This window comes from Stegostoma tigrinum, chromosome 12 (genome assembly GCF_030684315.1).
Source record: "Stegostoma tigrinum isolate sSteTig4 chromosome 12, sSteTig4.hap1, whole genome shotgun sequence".
NCBI classification, from domain to species: Eukaryota; Metazoa; Chordata; class Chondrichthyes; order Orectolobiformes; family Stegostomatidae; genus Stegostoma; species Stegostoma tigrinum.
This window is the reverse complement of record NC_081365.1, coordinates 56172867-56191428: the sequence shown is the minus strand read 5'-3', so window position 1 is coordinate 56191428 and position 18562 is coordinate 56172867. Positions and strand designations below refer to the sequence as shown.

Genomic DNA, 18562 nt, shown 5'->3' with positions numbered 1-18562 from the left:
TTCACTGTGTGCAAATGAGAAACTGAGAATTCTTGACACGGAAGTCACAGTGAGTTCAACTCACTCCTTGGTGCAAAGAGACTCCATGTTGTTTACCACACAACAGCATCGTAGAGCATGGTCCACGGATACTAGTTGCAAGCACCGTTCATTCATAGACATTGGCACCTGCTGTCTGCTAACCCCTCAGGAGTTGCACTTCTTTCGCCCCTACCTGCAGGATGCTTATGAATTACAGACTTGCGCTGCAGGGCACACTGGCAACTAGCATTGACGGGCTGCTGCAGTGACACATGGCAGGAACAAGCACCCAGCTGACGGGCTGGGCCAGACCACATCAGAGGGCTGCTTGCTTGCTCTCCTTCCACTCGCTGACAAAGTGCCTATCTGCGTGCTTGGAGCATCCATATTTTACTTTGTCTTGCTTTGCCAGGCCAGTTTGTGGATCAGCAACTCAGCTAGAATCGAATGGCTATCAGCATTGCCATACTGATGTGTTCTTTTATGCAAACACACAGACAAGCTGCTGGTTATGCTTGACAGTAGGAAACTGGGCTGGAGTGGAACACTTTGCAGTGTGGTATTGCGACATCAATCAATGGTAAATGCACTGTATGTTTATTCCGTTAAACAGCCATATCAGAAGGTAAGCGGGTCCTCGTCACGAGCACAGTCCATTTGCAAACGAAACTTTGTACTTGGTGCACGCAGCAATATGGACAGTGATAATAAGTGAGGGTGCTTTAAGGTGATGCAGAGAATTGTTGCTGCAGTTCCAGATGATATAGGGCATTTATTTGGGTAATGTTTATCACAATTACATTGAAGAAGTTCAACACTGATTTACAGATACATGGGTAAAGATTCAGTGAAAGAGAGAGTGAGGAAAGTGCAGAAATGAGAGGTGCTGCAGAGATAAATGTAAGCAGCCTTGGTGAGAGAGTGCGTGGGTTTGAACCTCAGGTCAGGCTTACCTGCAATATACCTTGTAAGTATGATAGAAAAGAGAAAATACATAATTATGTTTTATCTGCAAACCGAGAAGTGAAGCGGAAGCCTAACTGCCTTGAATTTAGCCATGTCCTGACTCTCAAGCAATTTATATAAGACCGATTTGAAAAATAATTATTTTTTTTAATCTCAATCAACTAATGTAACAAATACATAATGGCTGGTGCAGTCTGACTATTTCATGACTGTGATCCATCTATTGTCAGTCTGATCAACATGTCAATGATCCAAAATATAACCTTGCTCAGACATTCTTGGGATTATTTGAAAGTTCACAGTAGCCCATTTATTTCTCTAATTTATAGCAGAGTTAAAGAAACAAGATTTAAAAATATGTCATATAGTTAATTATAAATCTGATTCTGATAGATTTGAAAGTTTGATTTTAGTTTTGGTTAACTTTGTACTTACTGTTCTCCCATCCGATTATAGTGGGGCACGAAGAGTGTTGCGTAGCACGGGATTGCGATTCAGCCCATACTATAAGTGGAGGGGAGAATGGTTGCATAAATGTTAGAACATATATCATCTGCCAACAAATACTGTGAAATAATAAATTTATGAACACACAATAGAAATAATTTATGAACACAATAGAAATATCCCACAGCATCTTATAGATTAGTGCATTATTTTTTGGCGTTTTGGAAGTGTACCTACAACAACATTACAGAGCTCTATATGTAAAGCTCTCAAGCAAAAGTGCAATGTTTGAAACATTGTAAGCAACGACACATGGTCCATAACAGAATGGCCTCGGTAGTTAAAGGCATGAAGATGTATTTGAATATTTTATTTCCAAAACAGTCCATTGGTCCAATTTTCATGTGTCTGTTGAAGCAAAGTACATAGAGAGTTTATTGATGATAAAATTCAAGGACTGGGGCAAGCCATAGCTGTTTTTCTGAAATTCTGCCTATGAACTGTGTTTATGAGTTATGTATTTGAAAGCATGTGACCTGGAGAGTAGCTTTAGCTTTAGCTCTTTAGCTGTTAAAATTTCCAGAGTGTTGCTTTTGAAAGACTGAACTATAGTCAGTTGCAACCAGGCAGAATAAGATGGATTTGGTACAGAGTTCAGTACCAATGTATAAATTAAGTGTGTTGGCTCACAGCCCATAGGAGATAGTAATAAGTCCTTTTGGAGTTTAAATCTTGCATATGGACATATAAATATGAGAAACCCTTTCACCATCATTCCACAAAATGTCAGTTTAAGTCAAAAGTGACATGAAATTACGCCCGGATTTTCACAAGTCTTTTGATTTTTATACAAGCAGTGTCACTTCAGTAACTCACTGAGTTAAATGTGTATTGTAATTTAAAGCACTTGTATGTACATCACACTTTCCACAACCGCAGGGTGTGCCAAAGCACTTAACAGACAGTTTTTGAAGTGTAGTCACTGTTGTGAAGCCAGAAGCACAGTAGTCAGTTTGGACACAACAAAGGTCCACAAACAGGAATGTGAATAACGAGCCAATTGTTTGCTTCCTATTTTGGTTCAAGGAAAACTATTGGCTGGGACACAGGCAGAGCTCTGTTATTCTTTCAAGTGAAATTTCAACCCAGGTCAAATGGCAGACAATGTCTCAGTTTAGCAACCTATCTACAAGAATGCCCCACTAACAGTGCAGCTTTCCATCACAACTGAGCTTGCCAGCTTATATTCCTGCTCAAGTCTCTGTTACTGAGGCCACAATGGACTGAGCCAGAGTCAATACTTCACACAGTTGCTCCGCTTGGTTTCCAGAAGTAACATGTGTTTGTTTGCACATTCTATTTAAATCAAACAAGAAAAACTGGATAAAAACAGGTCAAAGAAAAAAGTAGGAAAAGATTTACTTACTTCCAGTTGGAATCAAGTCCCTGTCAGGGATGAACAATTTGTACCCATAATGTTTCTCTAGCACATCTGGTAAAATCTCCAGTGCAAAACGTTCTTCCTCTGTGGTTTCTTGGTTCCACTGATCAGGGTCGACTTTGGTGTATGACAGGTATGCATCGTAATCTTTGTTCTCTGAAAAACAATTTATCTACTTTTTAAGCTGAGTGAACTCTAATATTTTCCATTGCCATTACGCTGTTCTCACTTCGTGAACAAGAAATGCTATTAAATAGAAACAATTAATCAGTCAATCCAATAACCTCAAAATAATTGTTCTAACGCAGAAATGACAATCAGCATTTTTTGTGAAAGATATAGTGAAAACATCAATGCTCTAAGTTAGAAATGTTAACATGTTTGAAACAGAAAATACACATCATCAGTCACTTCACAGCAAGAAAGTCGTATGATTCCTTTAATTATTTAACATGTCCCCCCCAATGTTTTAGTTAGGATACACAGTTACTTTTATGGAGTCCACCATAGGATAGGTTATTGATATTTTCAAATCAACCTGTTCAGAAATGTTACTGAATGCTGGCCTCCTGCTCAGAGTTTAGAGATACTACAACTGTGCCATAAGAGCCGACAGAGGTATAAGATATATTTGTGCAAATTGGATGATAATGAGTCAAATCAATGGCAATAAAATTAGGTGACATATAAAATAAGCTATCAACTTGCTAATACCCACATGACATTTTGCACAAAGAGAAATTGCACCCCTAATACATCTGTGATCCAAAAACAAGTTTAATAAACTCCCAAATGATCGACTAACTGAAAAACTGAAGCAATGCAGTATCTTGTTGATGCCAGCCATTCTACATTTAAACATCAATTTGAACTGAAATAGCTAAAATGCGATATTTTTAAAGCTGGCTTCACTAAATTTTGCTCAGACTGAATTATAATATGTCAAATGGCATATAGTTCTGATTGGTCATTGAAGTAGAAGGTTCAACTGTTATTAAACTAATTATTTTCAGAAAAATATATATAACTTCAAACACCTAGACAGTGTCATTTTGCTCTATTGAGATAAGTCAAAATAACTTGATCAATTTATTTTAACGGATCTACCTAATGAGAATGTATTGACATTTGCAAACAAATGAATTCATGTAATGTACAGCAAATAATCAGCAGAGACAATTGTTGCTCAAACATTTATTGCAGTGATTCACAATTGGCTCATTGCATGCTGTGGCTCAACATGAACCCATATTCTAATTTCTCCTCCAAAAGGCAGCTGCACTTCAGGTTTTAAGCAGGACTATATACTGACATCTTAAATACATCTGAGCTTCAATTAAGTATTTGGTAACATTTCATGCATCAGTTCAAATACATCAAGTCAAAATTATCCTTATAAAGAATGATTTTTGTACCATTCAGTTTATTATCTTTCACCTTGGTGCTGTTCAACATTAATAGAACATAGAACATTACAGCACAGTACAGGCCATTCAGCCCTCGATGTTGTGCCGACCTGTCATACCGATCTCAAACCCATCTAACCTACACTATTCCATGTACATCCATATGCTTATCCAATGACGGCTTAAATGTACCTCAAGTTGGCGAATCTACTACCATTGCAGGCAAGGCGTTCCATTCCCTTACTACACTCCGAGTAAAGAAACTACCTCTGACATCTGTCCGATATCTTTCACCCCTCAATTTAAAGCTATACCCCCTCGTGCTCGCCATCACCATCCTAGGCAAAAGGATCTCCCTATCCACCCTATCTAACCCTCTGATTATTTTATATGTTGCAATTAAGTCACCTCTCAACCTTCTTCTCTCTAATGAAAACAGCCTCAAGTCCCTCAGCCTTTCCTTGTAAGACCTTCCCTGCATACCAGGCAACATCCTAGTAAATCTCCTCTGCACGCAATTCCAAAGCTTCCACATCCTTCTTATAATGCGGTGACCAGAACTGTACGCAATACTCCAAGTGTGGCCGCACCAGAGTTTTGTACAGCTTCAGCATAACCTCTTGGTTCCAGAACTCGATCCGTCTATTAATAAAAGCTAAAACACTGTATGCCTTCTTAACAGCCCTGTCAACCTGGGTGGCAACTTACAAGGATCTGTGTACATGGACACAGAGATCTCTCTGCTCATTTACACTACTAAGAATCTTACCATTAGTCCAGTACTTTGTCTTCCGGTTACTCCTACCAAAGTGTATCATCTCACACTTGTCTGCATTAAACTCCATTTGCCACCTCTCAGCCCAGCTCTGCAGCTTATCTATGTCTCTCTGCAACCTACAGCATCCTTCGTCACTACACACAACTCCATCGACCTTAGTTAATAAAATGTGAGGCTGGATGAACACAGCAGGCCCAGCAGCATCTCAGGAGCACAAAAGCTGATGTTTCGGGCCTAGACCCTTCATCAGAGAGCTTCTGATGAGAGACCCTCTCTGATGAAGGGTCTAGGCCCGAAACGTCAGCTTTTGTGCTCCTGAGATGCTGCTGGGCCTGCTGTGTTCATCCAGCCTCACATTTTATTATCTTGGATTCTCCAGCATCTGCAGTTCCCATTATCACTTTCCACCGACCTTAGTGTCGTCTGCAAATTTACTAACCCATCCTTCTACACCCTCATCCATGTCATTTATAAAAATGACAAACAGCAGTGGACCCAACACTGACCCTTGCGGTACACCACTAGTAACTGGTCTCCAGGATGAACATTTCCCATCAACTACCACCCTCTGTCTTCTCTCAGCAAGCCAATTTCCGATTCAAACTGCTATATCTCCCACAATCCCATTCCTCCGCATTTTGTACAATGGCTTACTGTGGGGTAGTCTCATCTACCTGTTTGGTTACCTTCTCAAAGAACTCAATAAGTTTTGTGAGTCACGACCTTCCCTTCACAAAACTGTGCTGACTATCCCTAATCAATTTATTCTTTTCTAGATGATTATAAATCCTATCCCTTATAACCTTTTCCAACACTTTACCAACAACTGAGGTAAGGCTCACTGGTCTATAATTACCAGGGTTGTCTCTACTCCCCTTCTTGAACAGGGGAACCACATTTGCTATCCTCCAGTCATCTGGCACTATTCCTGTAGACAATGACGAGTTAAAGATCAATGCCAAAGGCTCAGCAATATCCCCTCTGGCTTCCTAGAGGATCCTAGGATAAATCCCATCCGACCCAGGGGACTTACCTATCTTCACCCTCTGTAGGATTTCTAATAACAAGTATAAATGTATTAATAATTTCTTATTTAATATATGAAGATACCAGAACCTATAAATGGTGGGAACTTCATGGGAGATTTGGGTAAATACAATGAAAATCTTACCAACTTTACATACACTTCTATTGTACGTGTGAAATTGTCCCCAAGGAGCTTTAGGTTAAAATAGTCATGTTAACAGCAAAATGGATGATTACCCCTTTATCTTAGTTTTTTTCTTCATTTTGTAAAAATACTACCAGGCATAACAAATCATTAGACATTATAAGTGATTATTATCAGCAAGTATTATTTTTCCCTTGCCCCTAACCCTAAGGGACAATTTCACACATACAATAGAAGTGTATGTAAAGTTGGTAAGATTTTCATTGTATTTACCCAAATCTCCCATCAAAGTCCCCAACATTTATAGGTTCTGGTATCTTCATATATCAAATAAGAAATTATTAATACATTTATACTTGTTATGCAGCTATTGCAACACAACATAAAAACAGACAGAATTTGTTTTTCATAAAAAAAGGACCATGAATTCAATTGCATTTTGCTTAGCGATGCTGTCATAAGAATCCAGACAATTTAGTGACATGACTCTCATGAATCAGTCCTTACCTCCATCTAGTTCATCTGCTCCAAAATGATTGCGATAAAATAGCATAATATCTATCTTATAGCATTTGTACAGAGTCACCAAACAGACCAGCAGCAGAAGGATAGCCCCCAATCCACCCGCAAGTTCCACGGTGTACATCAGTTCTGGGATGAAAGAAAACAGGGTCAGTTGAGTGATATACACAAAATAGGCATTATCTACAAATAAATTATGTATTGGATATGCATTTGTTCTCTCGTGGTTGTCAATTATATTCTTCAGTTTTAAGATTTAAGTGAAATTTGGAATATTCCCATGGAGAGTTAATTCAACCAATTTTTCCCTATAGTTTTGCATAAACTTCTCAAAGATACACTCCTCTTTTAGAATATTGCACACAGCAAAGTTATATGACACAATTAACAGCCTTCTCTGCAATTTGTGCTCTTAGAAATTATGCCAAACTCTCAATTCCTTTGAATCTGATTTCTTGTGCATCACCATCATCAGTTTAATGCTGCTATAGTATGGTTTGAACTGTTTTCTCTGTTTCTATTTTAACAAAACAAGGTCAAACAATGTCTTAACAAGAATGCATTGTGGATCTGTTTATGCCAGTTTACGAAGAAAGTTTAACAGGGCAGTTTTTCCTTCAATCATTTCTCCAGCCTGTTGAGAAATACCAATCATCCAGTTGCTGACTTCAGCAGTAATGAGAAACTCAGTGAGAAGAATTGCTGACGTGCATTTACACTGTCCAACGATATTACATAGCACACAACATTTTATATTAATCTAACATCACTGTCTTGGCTGCAAAATGCCATCAGCTGGTTTAGTCTGGTTTCACACACACATAGATTGGCATTCAAATGAACTCATTCCAATGGCAAGCCTAACATCTTTGCAGAATGTCTCAATTAAACTCTCGCTGAACCTAATGCACTTTCATTCTCAATTAAACCACCTTCAAAAGCCAATTTGAATGCGCCATTAAGCATGTACTACTCTGTACTGAATCTCCAGGATCACTAACTGTCAGATTTTACACATTTATAACTCTAAACTAAGCAGAACAAATAGTGAAACAAATTAAAGTATTTGTAAACAAGACATTAAAAGTCAGCCTCTATAACTTGCATGAGAAAACAGCAAAATTAATACAGTATAGGATATAATATATTCTTGTATTATTGAACAGATTTTATAATTTTAGTAGAACTATTATATACAAATGTATCATATTTGTTATTCCAGCCATTTACTCAATTGCTAACGAATAACATATTTGCACTTCTCTGCCAACATACAATTATTTAAATCTTTCAACTCTTGAAAATTTAAACAATGCACTTTCAGTCATGTTATTTGTAGTTGAAATACACTCAGATTATGGGGTTGGTCAGGTCAGTTGGCTCGAAGGTTGTTTTGCAACGCAGAGTGATGCCAACAGCATGGGATCAATTACCATCCCATCTGAGGTTACCATAAAAGTAGTAACTTCTCAACCTGTCCCCTTGCCTGAGGTGTGGTGACTCTCAGGTTAATCTCACTACCAGTTGTGTCCCTCTAGTGAGAGAGCAGCTCTGTGGGAGTATGGTTAAATTTATGTTTTTACTGTCTGATTATTCAGCAGAATGCTAGCTCTGAAGCAATCAATCCCAGAAACTTGTTTGTTAACCACTATGTGGAATTTCCAGTGTCTTGATGATGTAGGCGACAGTGGGAAAGTTGGGAGAATACAGCAAGAATGAGAAAATGACATGCACAGTTGCAAGAAAAAAAAACAAAAGAATGGTAGATTCCTGAAATCAGAAAGAAAAACAGAAAATTGCTGGATTAAAACTCAGCAGGTCTGACAGCAGCTGTGGAGAGAAATCAGAGTTAATGTTTTGGGTCCAGAGTCCCTTCTTCTGAACTGATGCATTAAACATCTAATATTGACCTAATCTCAACCCATTTATCTACAGATTGCTATTCACTCAGGTAATGGTGAGAGACTAGACGGTGCCAATGTCTGTCTTAGAAGTCAGAGTTTACTGCGTGTCTGTAGCTCACTGGCCAGCAGTTCCCAATATCTCATAGATACATGACACTACATGCAAACTAGCCTGGCACGAGCATTGTAATGTAAGGTGTTGATAAACCCCACAGTACAGTCTCAAATGTTGAACTGTTTATCAGTTAGTCTGAAATGTACCATATAATGATGTGATGTAACTGGTGCTCTGCCAACATGCACTTCCATGGTCAGTGACTGCCTGCACCCTTTATCCATGGAAGTGCACATTGGCAGAGCACCAGTTACATCACATCATTATATGGTACATTTCAGACTAACTTATAAACAGTTCAACATTTGAGACTGTACTGTGGGATTGATCAATACCTGACATTGCAATGCTCATGCTGGGCTAGCTTGCATGTGGTGTCATGTATCTCTGTTATGAATTAGGATAAGATACATCTCTGGGCTCTTGGCTCACTTTGCCAAGGCTCCGCCACTTTGAACTGAGCTGGACACTCACAGCATCTCTCTGTTGCCTGGCCTTTTATTGCATTGCTACTTCAATCAAAACTAACAGGCCCACCATACTTGCATCCTGACTTGCCTTTTGGACTGAGAGCTTGTCATGTTTCCCAGCATTGATCCATCTAGCGGGTGAACATGTTGGTGTATGGCACCATGCAAAATCGGTGTCTCACCTACAGCATCTACCTGCAGCTTGTGTGGCAAACGCACTGCACGGGCTTCCACCGAAAGGCCACACCCGAGAATATAATGGGAGCAGTCTGGAAGTCTGAAAGACTCACAGAGAATGCTGGAAAAACTCAGCAGGGCTGGCAGCATCTGTAGAGAGGGAAACAAAGATAACATTTTGAGTCCGGAAGATTCTTCTTCAGAGTGACACGATATCCTGCATCTGTTCTGTTAACAAGGCAGCATCGATGGGCACATTGATGTAAATGTGGGCATTCAATGGCATTTTTCCATATTTCAATGGGATCCTTTTTATTGTCAAATAGAGATTTCAGAATATTACCTTCTATGAGCTCAATCAATTCCATCTGTAAGTCATCACATGCTTTAGAGATGTCAATCAGGTGTGGTTGAAAAGCTAATTTCAGTGTGAGATAACAGTGTGTGGAGCTGGGAGGGTCGCAGCAGACCAGGCAGCATCAGAGGAGCAGGAAAGTTGATGTTTCAGGTTAGGACCCTTCTACAGAAAAACCTACTTTCTGACAAAGGGTCCCAACCCGAAACATTTGCTTTCCTGCTTCTCTGACACTGCCTGGCCTGCTGGGTTCCTCCAGCTCCACACTGTGTTATCTCTGACTCCAGTATCAGCAGTTCCTACTATCTCCTCATTTCAGTGTGAGATCATGTTTCTCAAAATCTGCAAACTTTCATTGTAGTCTTCAATCAGGGAGTCCAGAACAGCTGTGTATTCTTTAACAAACAAAAACAAAGTTGCTGGAAAAGCTCAGCAGGTCTGGCAGCATCTGTGAAGGAGAAAACAGAGTTAACATTCCAGATCTGGTGACCCTTCCTCACAGTGTGTATTCTTTCATGTTGCATTTTCTAAATGGTTTGCTTGTATCCTGTTCATTAATTACCTTTACCAGTTGAGGAGAGTGATCAGCAGAAAGTTCTGTTTGGGTAAGGAGAGTTTTGGAAAAGGTCAGCTTTTTCTGAAATGTCTGGATTTTTAGCCACACATCACATATAGATTTGGTTTTGCCTTGCAAAAAAAAACAGATAATTTTGCTTTAACATTATATCACACAAAAATGCTGCATTTGTGCAGAAATCCTCTTTTGACGATTCACATGGTTCATTCAGTTCCTCAAAAAATCTTATGATTTCTTTTCACCAAGATAAAAGTTTTACAAACATTTGTTCTTCTGACAACCAGCACACTTTAGAATGATATGGCAGATCCACACTGAATGTTTCCTCATCAAACTGAAGCATGTTGTGAAATTGGTGATGCCGTGGCGTATTTGCTCAAATGTAGTTTACAATACCTATAACTTTATTTAAAGTGTCACTTAAAACCGTAGATTTGGCACAGAGATTCTGTTGATGCAAAAGACAATGGAAGGAAATCAAACTATCTGGATTTGGTAATTCTTTTTGTAGCAATGCAACAAATCTTTCGTGTTTTCCTCTCATGGAAGATGTATCATCTGGGCATACACTTACTAAATGACATAAATTCAGTTTAGCTTCATGGCATTTTTCTTTGAAGATAGTGAAGATGTCAATTCCACGTGTCCTCACTGTAAGGGTACCCAAAGCCAGGAACTCCTCGTGGCAACGAAAGTCCACAGTTATAACATGATTAAAAAATAACACCTGCGCTGAGTCAGTAATGTCAATGGATTCATCCAAGTAATCGAATCATAAATGTCTTCACTTTGACATACTGTGTGAAGTTGTTCTGTTACACTGAGGGCTAATTCATGTTGCTAATCAGTTACAGTCCTTCTTGAAAGAGGTATGTTTGTACTTAATCTTATCTGAACTTAAGCATCCTACAACATAACAACACATTCTTGTACGATTTCCACATCACTAGATGGCTTACCACTTCTTCCAAATTACTTTAGAAGTTACTTCAGCAATGCCTGTCCCTTGTCCTGATATCATTTTACATACTTGCTGCTGCTGCTGCTGCTATTCATCTTTCATTTTCTCAGGGGCAGACTTTCGGGGTTCTTCTTCCAGTTTAGCATATTCGTGGTCCATATGCATTGTATTACACTGATTTGCATTGTATTTCTTCACTGTTACAATCATGGCATCACAAAGCATTTTGTCTTTCACAGCAACTACAATCCTGCAATTCCTATTCTTCATTGAACACTCTGTTCTCTTGCCTTAAGATTCTTTTCTTACTTTTTGACATAACCGGGTTACCAGTAAAAATTTTAAAAATGGTAAACAGACTTAAAGTGGTAGATGTAGTAGTTGCGGACAAATAGGTAAAAGGCCACGACTAGGAGCCCAAAAAGCCACAGATTCCCCACCCCTGTCCTGGGTATTCTTCACACAGGAACCATTCACAATGTATCCAGCCACTCTAGACGTTATTGTAATTGTGGCCATGGTTCAATAAAGATCAACAGGAATTCAGCTGGCACAAGGGTATCAGTAAGTCCAGGACCAGCAGCTGCTGACCAGCCTCCACATGATGAAGTGACTGCAGCAGGTTCCTCAGGCTGCCAAAGGAATTCCGCATAGGAAGAGCTTCCAGACCTCACTGCCAATTCTCTGCTGGCTCAGACTGTAGATGTTCTTGATTCTCTAACACAACTGCGCCATTATTTACTGGAATGGGCCTTGTGCTCTTAAAGGATGGGTGGCCACTGTATCCGCACAGCCAAGGTGATAGCAGCATTTAGTATTTATGCAACTGGTTGCTCTCAAAGATGCAGCCCACAATCCTCAGCCCACAAATGTTTCAAGGTGGTTATCCAAGCAATTTGTGCAAGATTACACCATTTGATCTTGTTTCGTGGTGATCAGGTTTCTGCTGGAGCCGGGGCTGTCACATCAAAGAAGACTGCAGAGATAACACAGAATGCCGATAATCATTGAGAACTCTCAAGCACCTGCTTCATTCCAAGGGCCATACACCCAAAAAAAAGGATTGGCTGCTGGGAGACAAGGGCAACCATATACCTGACGAGTACTGCTCAAACCTCGCCCAAGGTCAGGGGTAGAAATAGCACAGCCCAATCTTCTGCTAGGACTATGATGGAGCAGATGATAGACCTCCTGAAGGTAAGGTTACGATGCTTGGATTGTTTCAATCTTTTGAAGATGGCAAGGGCACAGTGGTGCCTGTGTTTTAGCTGAGTGGTAATTTATTCTGGGAACTGCACTTGGTAAGGTAGGGCTGGGATCGGACATTACGGATACCTTAGGGATACAGAAGGTAATTAAAAAGATGAGTCGATAAAATATGGCAAGGAAATTCACTAGTCCCTCCAACTTCGACAGAGCCAAACAAAACCTAAGTTTCAGCCATTAGTCTTTCATATCTTGCAAGCAGCATAACAACTTTATTAGTGAGAGGGAAGATAATATAAATTAACTTGGAACATAGAACAGTACAGGGTCTTCGGGCCACGATATTGTGCTGAACTTTTACCTAATCCTAACGTCTAACCTCCACTCCTACCCCCTTATACTGTCATCCAAGTGCCTATCTAATTGCCGCTTAAATGCCCCTAATAAGGCCAACTCTGCTATCCTCTCTAGCAATGCATTCCACACCCTACCACTCTCCGAGTAAAGAACCTACTGCTGAATTCTCCCCTATATCTACCTCCACTCACTTTAAAACTGTGTCCCCTCATAACAGCTACCTCCACTCTAGGAAAAAGTCACTGGTTGTCCACTCTATCTATACTTCTGATCATTGTGTACACCTCTATCAAGTCTTTTACAACTCTTTTAGTATGTTGCATTCAGGCAATGTGCTGAGAGTTCCATTTCTTCGGCATCACAAAGCAGAGGCATGTCCGTCAGCTCTACTATAACAGTTCTGTTGACATTGAGCTTGCTGTGAGCCCTCTCATACAAGGAGGAGGCAATGCCTGCTTGCAAATGATTTTTTTCAACAACTAATAACATTAATTTGGTGGTGCACACTGAAAACACAATTTTGCTACCAGAAATGGAAAAAGCAGCTCAATTACAAGACGGCTGCAGGAATGATCCTTTAACACACCCTTTGCAGCTAATGAATCATCCAGCTGGCGTAAATATTGGGAAACATAATCATGTTCAGATCTGACGTACCTAACTTTTGAAGTTAAATGGGTCAGTAGAGAAAAATCCAATTAGCTCCTAGGCAAATTGGTAAACATTACAGGGCAAATGCTTTTCCTCTTTCCTTCAGCTGTGCCAGATTTTGGTTTACCCACTGTTTTTATCTGTGAGCAGACATTTAGGTGGAGGGGAGATTGCTATCTGAGCAAAGGCAAGTTGCAGGAGAAGATTTCAGAAAGAAAGCCATCTCATGGAATAAAGCACAATTACAGGGAAACCCCAAAGTTCTATAAGCACATTAATAGTGAAAAGGTAGTAAAAGAAAAAGTAGGACTGATGAGGGATCAGAAAGAAATTTAAACTTAGAGGCAAGAGCTAAGACTAAGATGTCAAATAAATATGATTGCAGGTCCTGCCTAGGCTATGATGACAGAAGAGGAAACTTAGTCGCTAGAGGGTTTCAAACTGATAAGAAGGTGGTATTGGATAGATTGTTGGTACTTAAAATTGATGAGGCACCAGGACCAGATGAGATGCATCCAAAGACACAGAAGAACTGAGAATGGAAATTCCAGAACATACCAGCATGAGAATTAAGAGCAGGAGTCGGCCATTCAGTATCTCACGCACGCCCCACTATTCAACAAGATTACAGCTGTTCTGTCCCAACCTCAACTCCTCTTTGGTGTCACTTTTTTATAGCCCTCAACTCCTCAAAATTTCAGAAATTTACCGCCTCTTTAAAGGATTATGATTTAACCTCTGCAAGTCTCTGGGATAGAGAGTTCCAGACATGTACAATCCTTTCAGAGAAGGAATTCATTTGCAGCTCAGTTTAAAATGTGTGCCCCTTTATTCTGTAACCATGTCTCCTAGTACAAGAGATAGTAGGAACTGCAGATGCTGGAGAATCTGAGATAACAAGGTGTAGAGCTGGATGAACACAGTAGACCAAGCAGCTAGTTCTGCCACTTGTAGAAATGTCTTCTCAATATCAATTCTGTCAAGCCCCCTCAGACTATGTTTCTGGTCTCAAAATTTCAAACTAAATTCCTTACACTGACGTAACCTATTTATTAACAATTCCTAACCATCTCATTCCTTCAGGAGAAACTACTATATACATCCAGCTTCAGCCAAGGATCCTGTAAACTGAAAACAAAGCCATGGGCAGTTTCCTTAATCCAAAAAAGACATTTCTGACTGAAACAAATGCACTACAATGTTTATTTTGTTTGTAAAATCTCTCTCAATATAAACAAAGTCCCATTAGCCCCTCAAAAACAGTAACTTGCTTTTATTTTACTCACAAACTGTTGCTCAGAAAGCCAAGTTAATCAAGAGACTTGTAAATGGATTTGAAATGTTGAAATACATTCAGTTTCATCTAATCAACTACTGAAAAATAAACCATCTTCTGCATTCAGCCAGTTTTATAACAACAACTTCTGCGGGTTCTTCCAAACTCTTATGACATTCTGTGATAATGGGAACTGCAGATGCTGGAGAATCCAAGATAATAAAGTGTGAAGCTGGATGAACACAGCAGGCCCAGCAGCATCTCAGGAACACAAAAGCTGATGTTTCGGGCCTCTCTGATGAAGGGTCTAGGCCCGAAACGTCAGCTTTTGTGCTCCTGAGATGCTGCTGGGCCTGCTGTGTTCATCCAGCTTCACACTTTATTATCTTATGACATTCCTATGACTCTAAACAACGGCAGAAACAGCCTTGTTGACTCTGCAAAGTCCTCCTCACCAACATCTGGGGATTAAGTGCAAAAATTGGGACAGCTGTCTCACAGGCTAGTTAATTGTGGCAATGCATGGATGGACACTCCGAGGAGTTGGGTGGGGGGGGGGGGGGGGGGGTGGGGGGGGGAGTTGAAATGGTTCGTGACTGGGAGGTGCAGTTATTTGTTGCAAACTGAGTGTAGGTGTTCCACTAAGCACTCCCCAAGCCTCCGGCAGCCCCCCACTCCTCGGACGACATGTCCATCCTGGGCCTCCTGCATTGCCACCATGTCGCCACCTGAAAGATGCAGGAACAGCATCTCATATTTCACTTGGGAACCCTGCAGCCCAAGGGTATTAATGTGGTCTTCACAAGCTTCAAAATCTCCCCTCCCCCGTCCACATCCCAAAACCAGCCCAGCTAGTCCCCGCCTCCCTCACCATTCCTCCCACCTCAAGCCTCACCTCCATCTCCTACCCACTAACCGCATCCCGCCTCCTTGACCTGTCCATCCTCCCTAGACTGATCTGTCCCCTCCCTACCTCCCCACCAACAATCACCTTCACTGGCTCTAACCCCGCCTCTTTGACCTGTCTCCCCTCTCGCCCTATCTTCTCCTTTATCCATCTTCTATCCGCCTCCCCCTGTCTCCCTATTTATTTCAGAAACCCCTTCCCCTCCCCCATTTTTGAAGAAGGGTCTCAACCCGAAACTTCAAACTTTCCTGCTCCTCTGATGCTGCTTGGCCTGCTGTGTTCATCCAGCTTCACACCGTGTTATCTCAGATTCTCCAGCATCGGCAGTTCCTACTATCTCTTGAAAATTTGACATCTCTTCCTTGAGCTTTCATATAACTGAGCTTAAATATTTTCAGCTTCACATAACCCCTTTATGGTTTTAATCAAACACTTCTGGTCTAGAAATTTCAAACTAATCTTCTTACAATGAGGTAACCTATTTATTTACAATTCCAAACTATCTCTTTCTGTTAGAAGAAACTATTTTACACACCCAGCTTCAACTAAAACTTCTGCAAACTGAAAGCAAAAGCGCTCTTCAAGCTACAGGCAGTTTGCTTAAGCCAAAAGCCACTCCTGATTGAAATTAGTGCATTACAGATGGCAGGCAAGGGAGTTTGCTTGTAAAAACTCGCTGGATATAAACAAATTCCCATTAACCTCACACTCTAATAAAAAACAGAAGAACTGCAGATGTTGTAAATCAGGAACAAAAACAAAGTTGCTGTAAAAGCTCAGCGGGTCTGGCAGCATCTGTGAGGGAGAAAACAGAGTTAACGTTTCAGGTCAGTGACCCTTCCTCAGAACGTGTATTCTTTCATGCTGCATTTTCTAAATGACTCAATTTAACCTCAGTTCTGAGGAAGAGTCACCAGACCCAAAACGTCAACTCTGTTTTCTCTTTCACAGATGCTGCCAAAGCTGCTGGGCTTTTCTAGCAACTTTGTTTTTGAGCCTCACACACTTCTTTTTAACAAACCATGGCTCAGCAAGCCTCACAAGTTAATTACTGGACTTGGAAATGGATTTGAAATGCTGAAACACATTCAGTTTGATTTGATTAGCCACTGAAAAACAAACCATCTTCCATATTCAGCTGGTTTTAACAACAGCTTCTGTGGTGGAGTATCATTGATTCAGCGTGTAAATAGGACTGCAAAAAAAAATTCAACTGCATCTTTCATGGAAGAGTCTTCTAAAACTATCAGAGTACTTTGAACAAGTTTGAAGATCTTCATTATGAATTTAATGACCATTGTTTAAAAATAATCATGAACAAAAAGGCCTGCTACTAATTGATTATAATGGTGTTTACAGGTTGCAGACAGTCCTCAAGATAGAAACAGTAGGGTAAGTACCCTACAATTCCAAGCAAATTATAAGCAGCATTCTGGCAGCTGATTACTGCAGCGACATCCCCGCAAGTAGCAAGACAATATATGAGTTACAAGGAAGGCAAATAGATTCTGCATTCACATGTTTGCAATATTCCTCCGTTGTGTAAAACAATTTCCTGGCAGTGCAAAATTGCAAGACTTACCCAAGAAGAATCCATAAGCCAGGACCTAAAAAATAACTTTTTTTTTGCAGAATACTGTTAACCTCAAAGTTAAGGTTTATGCCTATGAGAAATGCAGTTACCATGAATGGAGGTTGCTTAGAAATACTGGAGAGAGAGCAAATTAGCAATTATGATCAAATTGACGGTGGTTTTAATAATAGCATGGGGTTCATCTGCTTTCCCTGCTTTCTTTATCTTCAACTTTACTTTACTTGAAGTTTTTACTTCTACTTACCTCCTGATAAAGGACTAGTGAACAGCATCATCTGGATAGAGATTACTGGTGGTAGGGGGGGTCAGAGGCAGCTGACTAGTGGAGAAAGAATGTTTTGGGAGGCTGCTGCAGCTGCAAAGGCAGTGTTTTCAGTTCCTCATTGCCATCGTGGTCATATCCTGATGCCTCCAATGAAGTGGCAGACAGCTTCAGCAGCATGATAAGTCTGGCTCGAGAGTCTAAAGGCCTGTATTGGCGGCAGCTTCAACGATGAGGTGGGCATGATGGGTCCAGCCCAGGATTCCAATGGTCCTCGAATCAACAGTTTCGATTTTGGCTTTCTGTGGTGGTGGAGAATATTGGTCCTGTCTTTTCCTCGAAGATGGGCTTTGTCTGAATTTGTAAGTTTTCTTGTATATGATTTCTGTTACTAATATAAGTATTGGACTATGGCCACTTAAATACTTTCCACTGCATTTTTTATAAAAATACAAATTGACAATAAGTTACAATAAATAACAACATGTGGTGTAATTTGCACGTGCTGTCCTGACCTTTTCTTTACAACTTAAAAAAAAGTATGATTGAAATTGGGGAATTACTGTACTTAATGTATAACAAATTGATATTAACCCATTGCTTTGAAATGACAAAGAGGTTTCTTAAAAATGAGTTCAAATGCTTGTATGACAATACTGTAAACAGCAAGTTGAAAATGACAACAGATTTAAGCATTTTTATAAATATTTTTACAATTGTCAATGTAATTGTCCCTTTACCATCCTAAAGAACTTTATCAGCAATTTCTCTTTTTATGCCATGTTGTAACTTAACTTTCTTTGGAGAGCTTACAGAAATTAGTTCAATTTGCAATGAACGGTAATGTTGCTTGTCATGTAAAATCACAACAATGGCACGGAGTGGGCTAACCTACAATCTGAAACATAATAATACATGCTGATCTTGCACTAATGATTGCTACACATTTGTGAAAGGGGCAGACACAATCTGCAGAAATTGTTTATGGACTACAGAAA

The 18562-nt window shown here is 40.1% G+C and overlaps 1 protein-coding gene across 3 annotated transcripts in view; it reads right to left on the bottom strand.

Annotated features, from left to right (window-relative positions):
* il1rapl1b (interleukin 1 receptor accessory protein-like 1b) overlaps positions 1 to 18562 on the bottom strand; it is a 1291549-nt gene that overhangs the window by 16165 nt on the left and 1256822 nt on the right. For all 3 annotated transcript variants that reach the window (XM_059650336.1, XM_048541139.1, XM_048541142.1), the window contains 3 exons: positions 6738 to 6881; positions 2861 to 3031; positions 1423 to 1491 (listed from right to left, as the gene is read on the bottom strand). In XM_059650336.1, coding sequence (XP_059506319.1) covers positions 1423 to 1491; positions 2861 to 3031; positions 6738 to 6881 — 384 coding nt within the window. The remainder of the gene's footprint in view (positions 1 to 1422; positions 1492 to 2860; positions 3032 to 6737; positions 6882 to 18562) is intronic.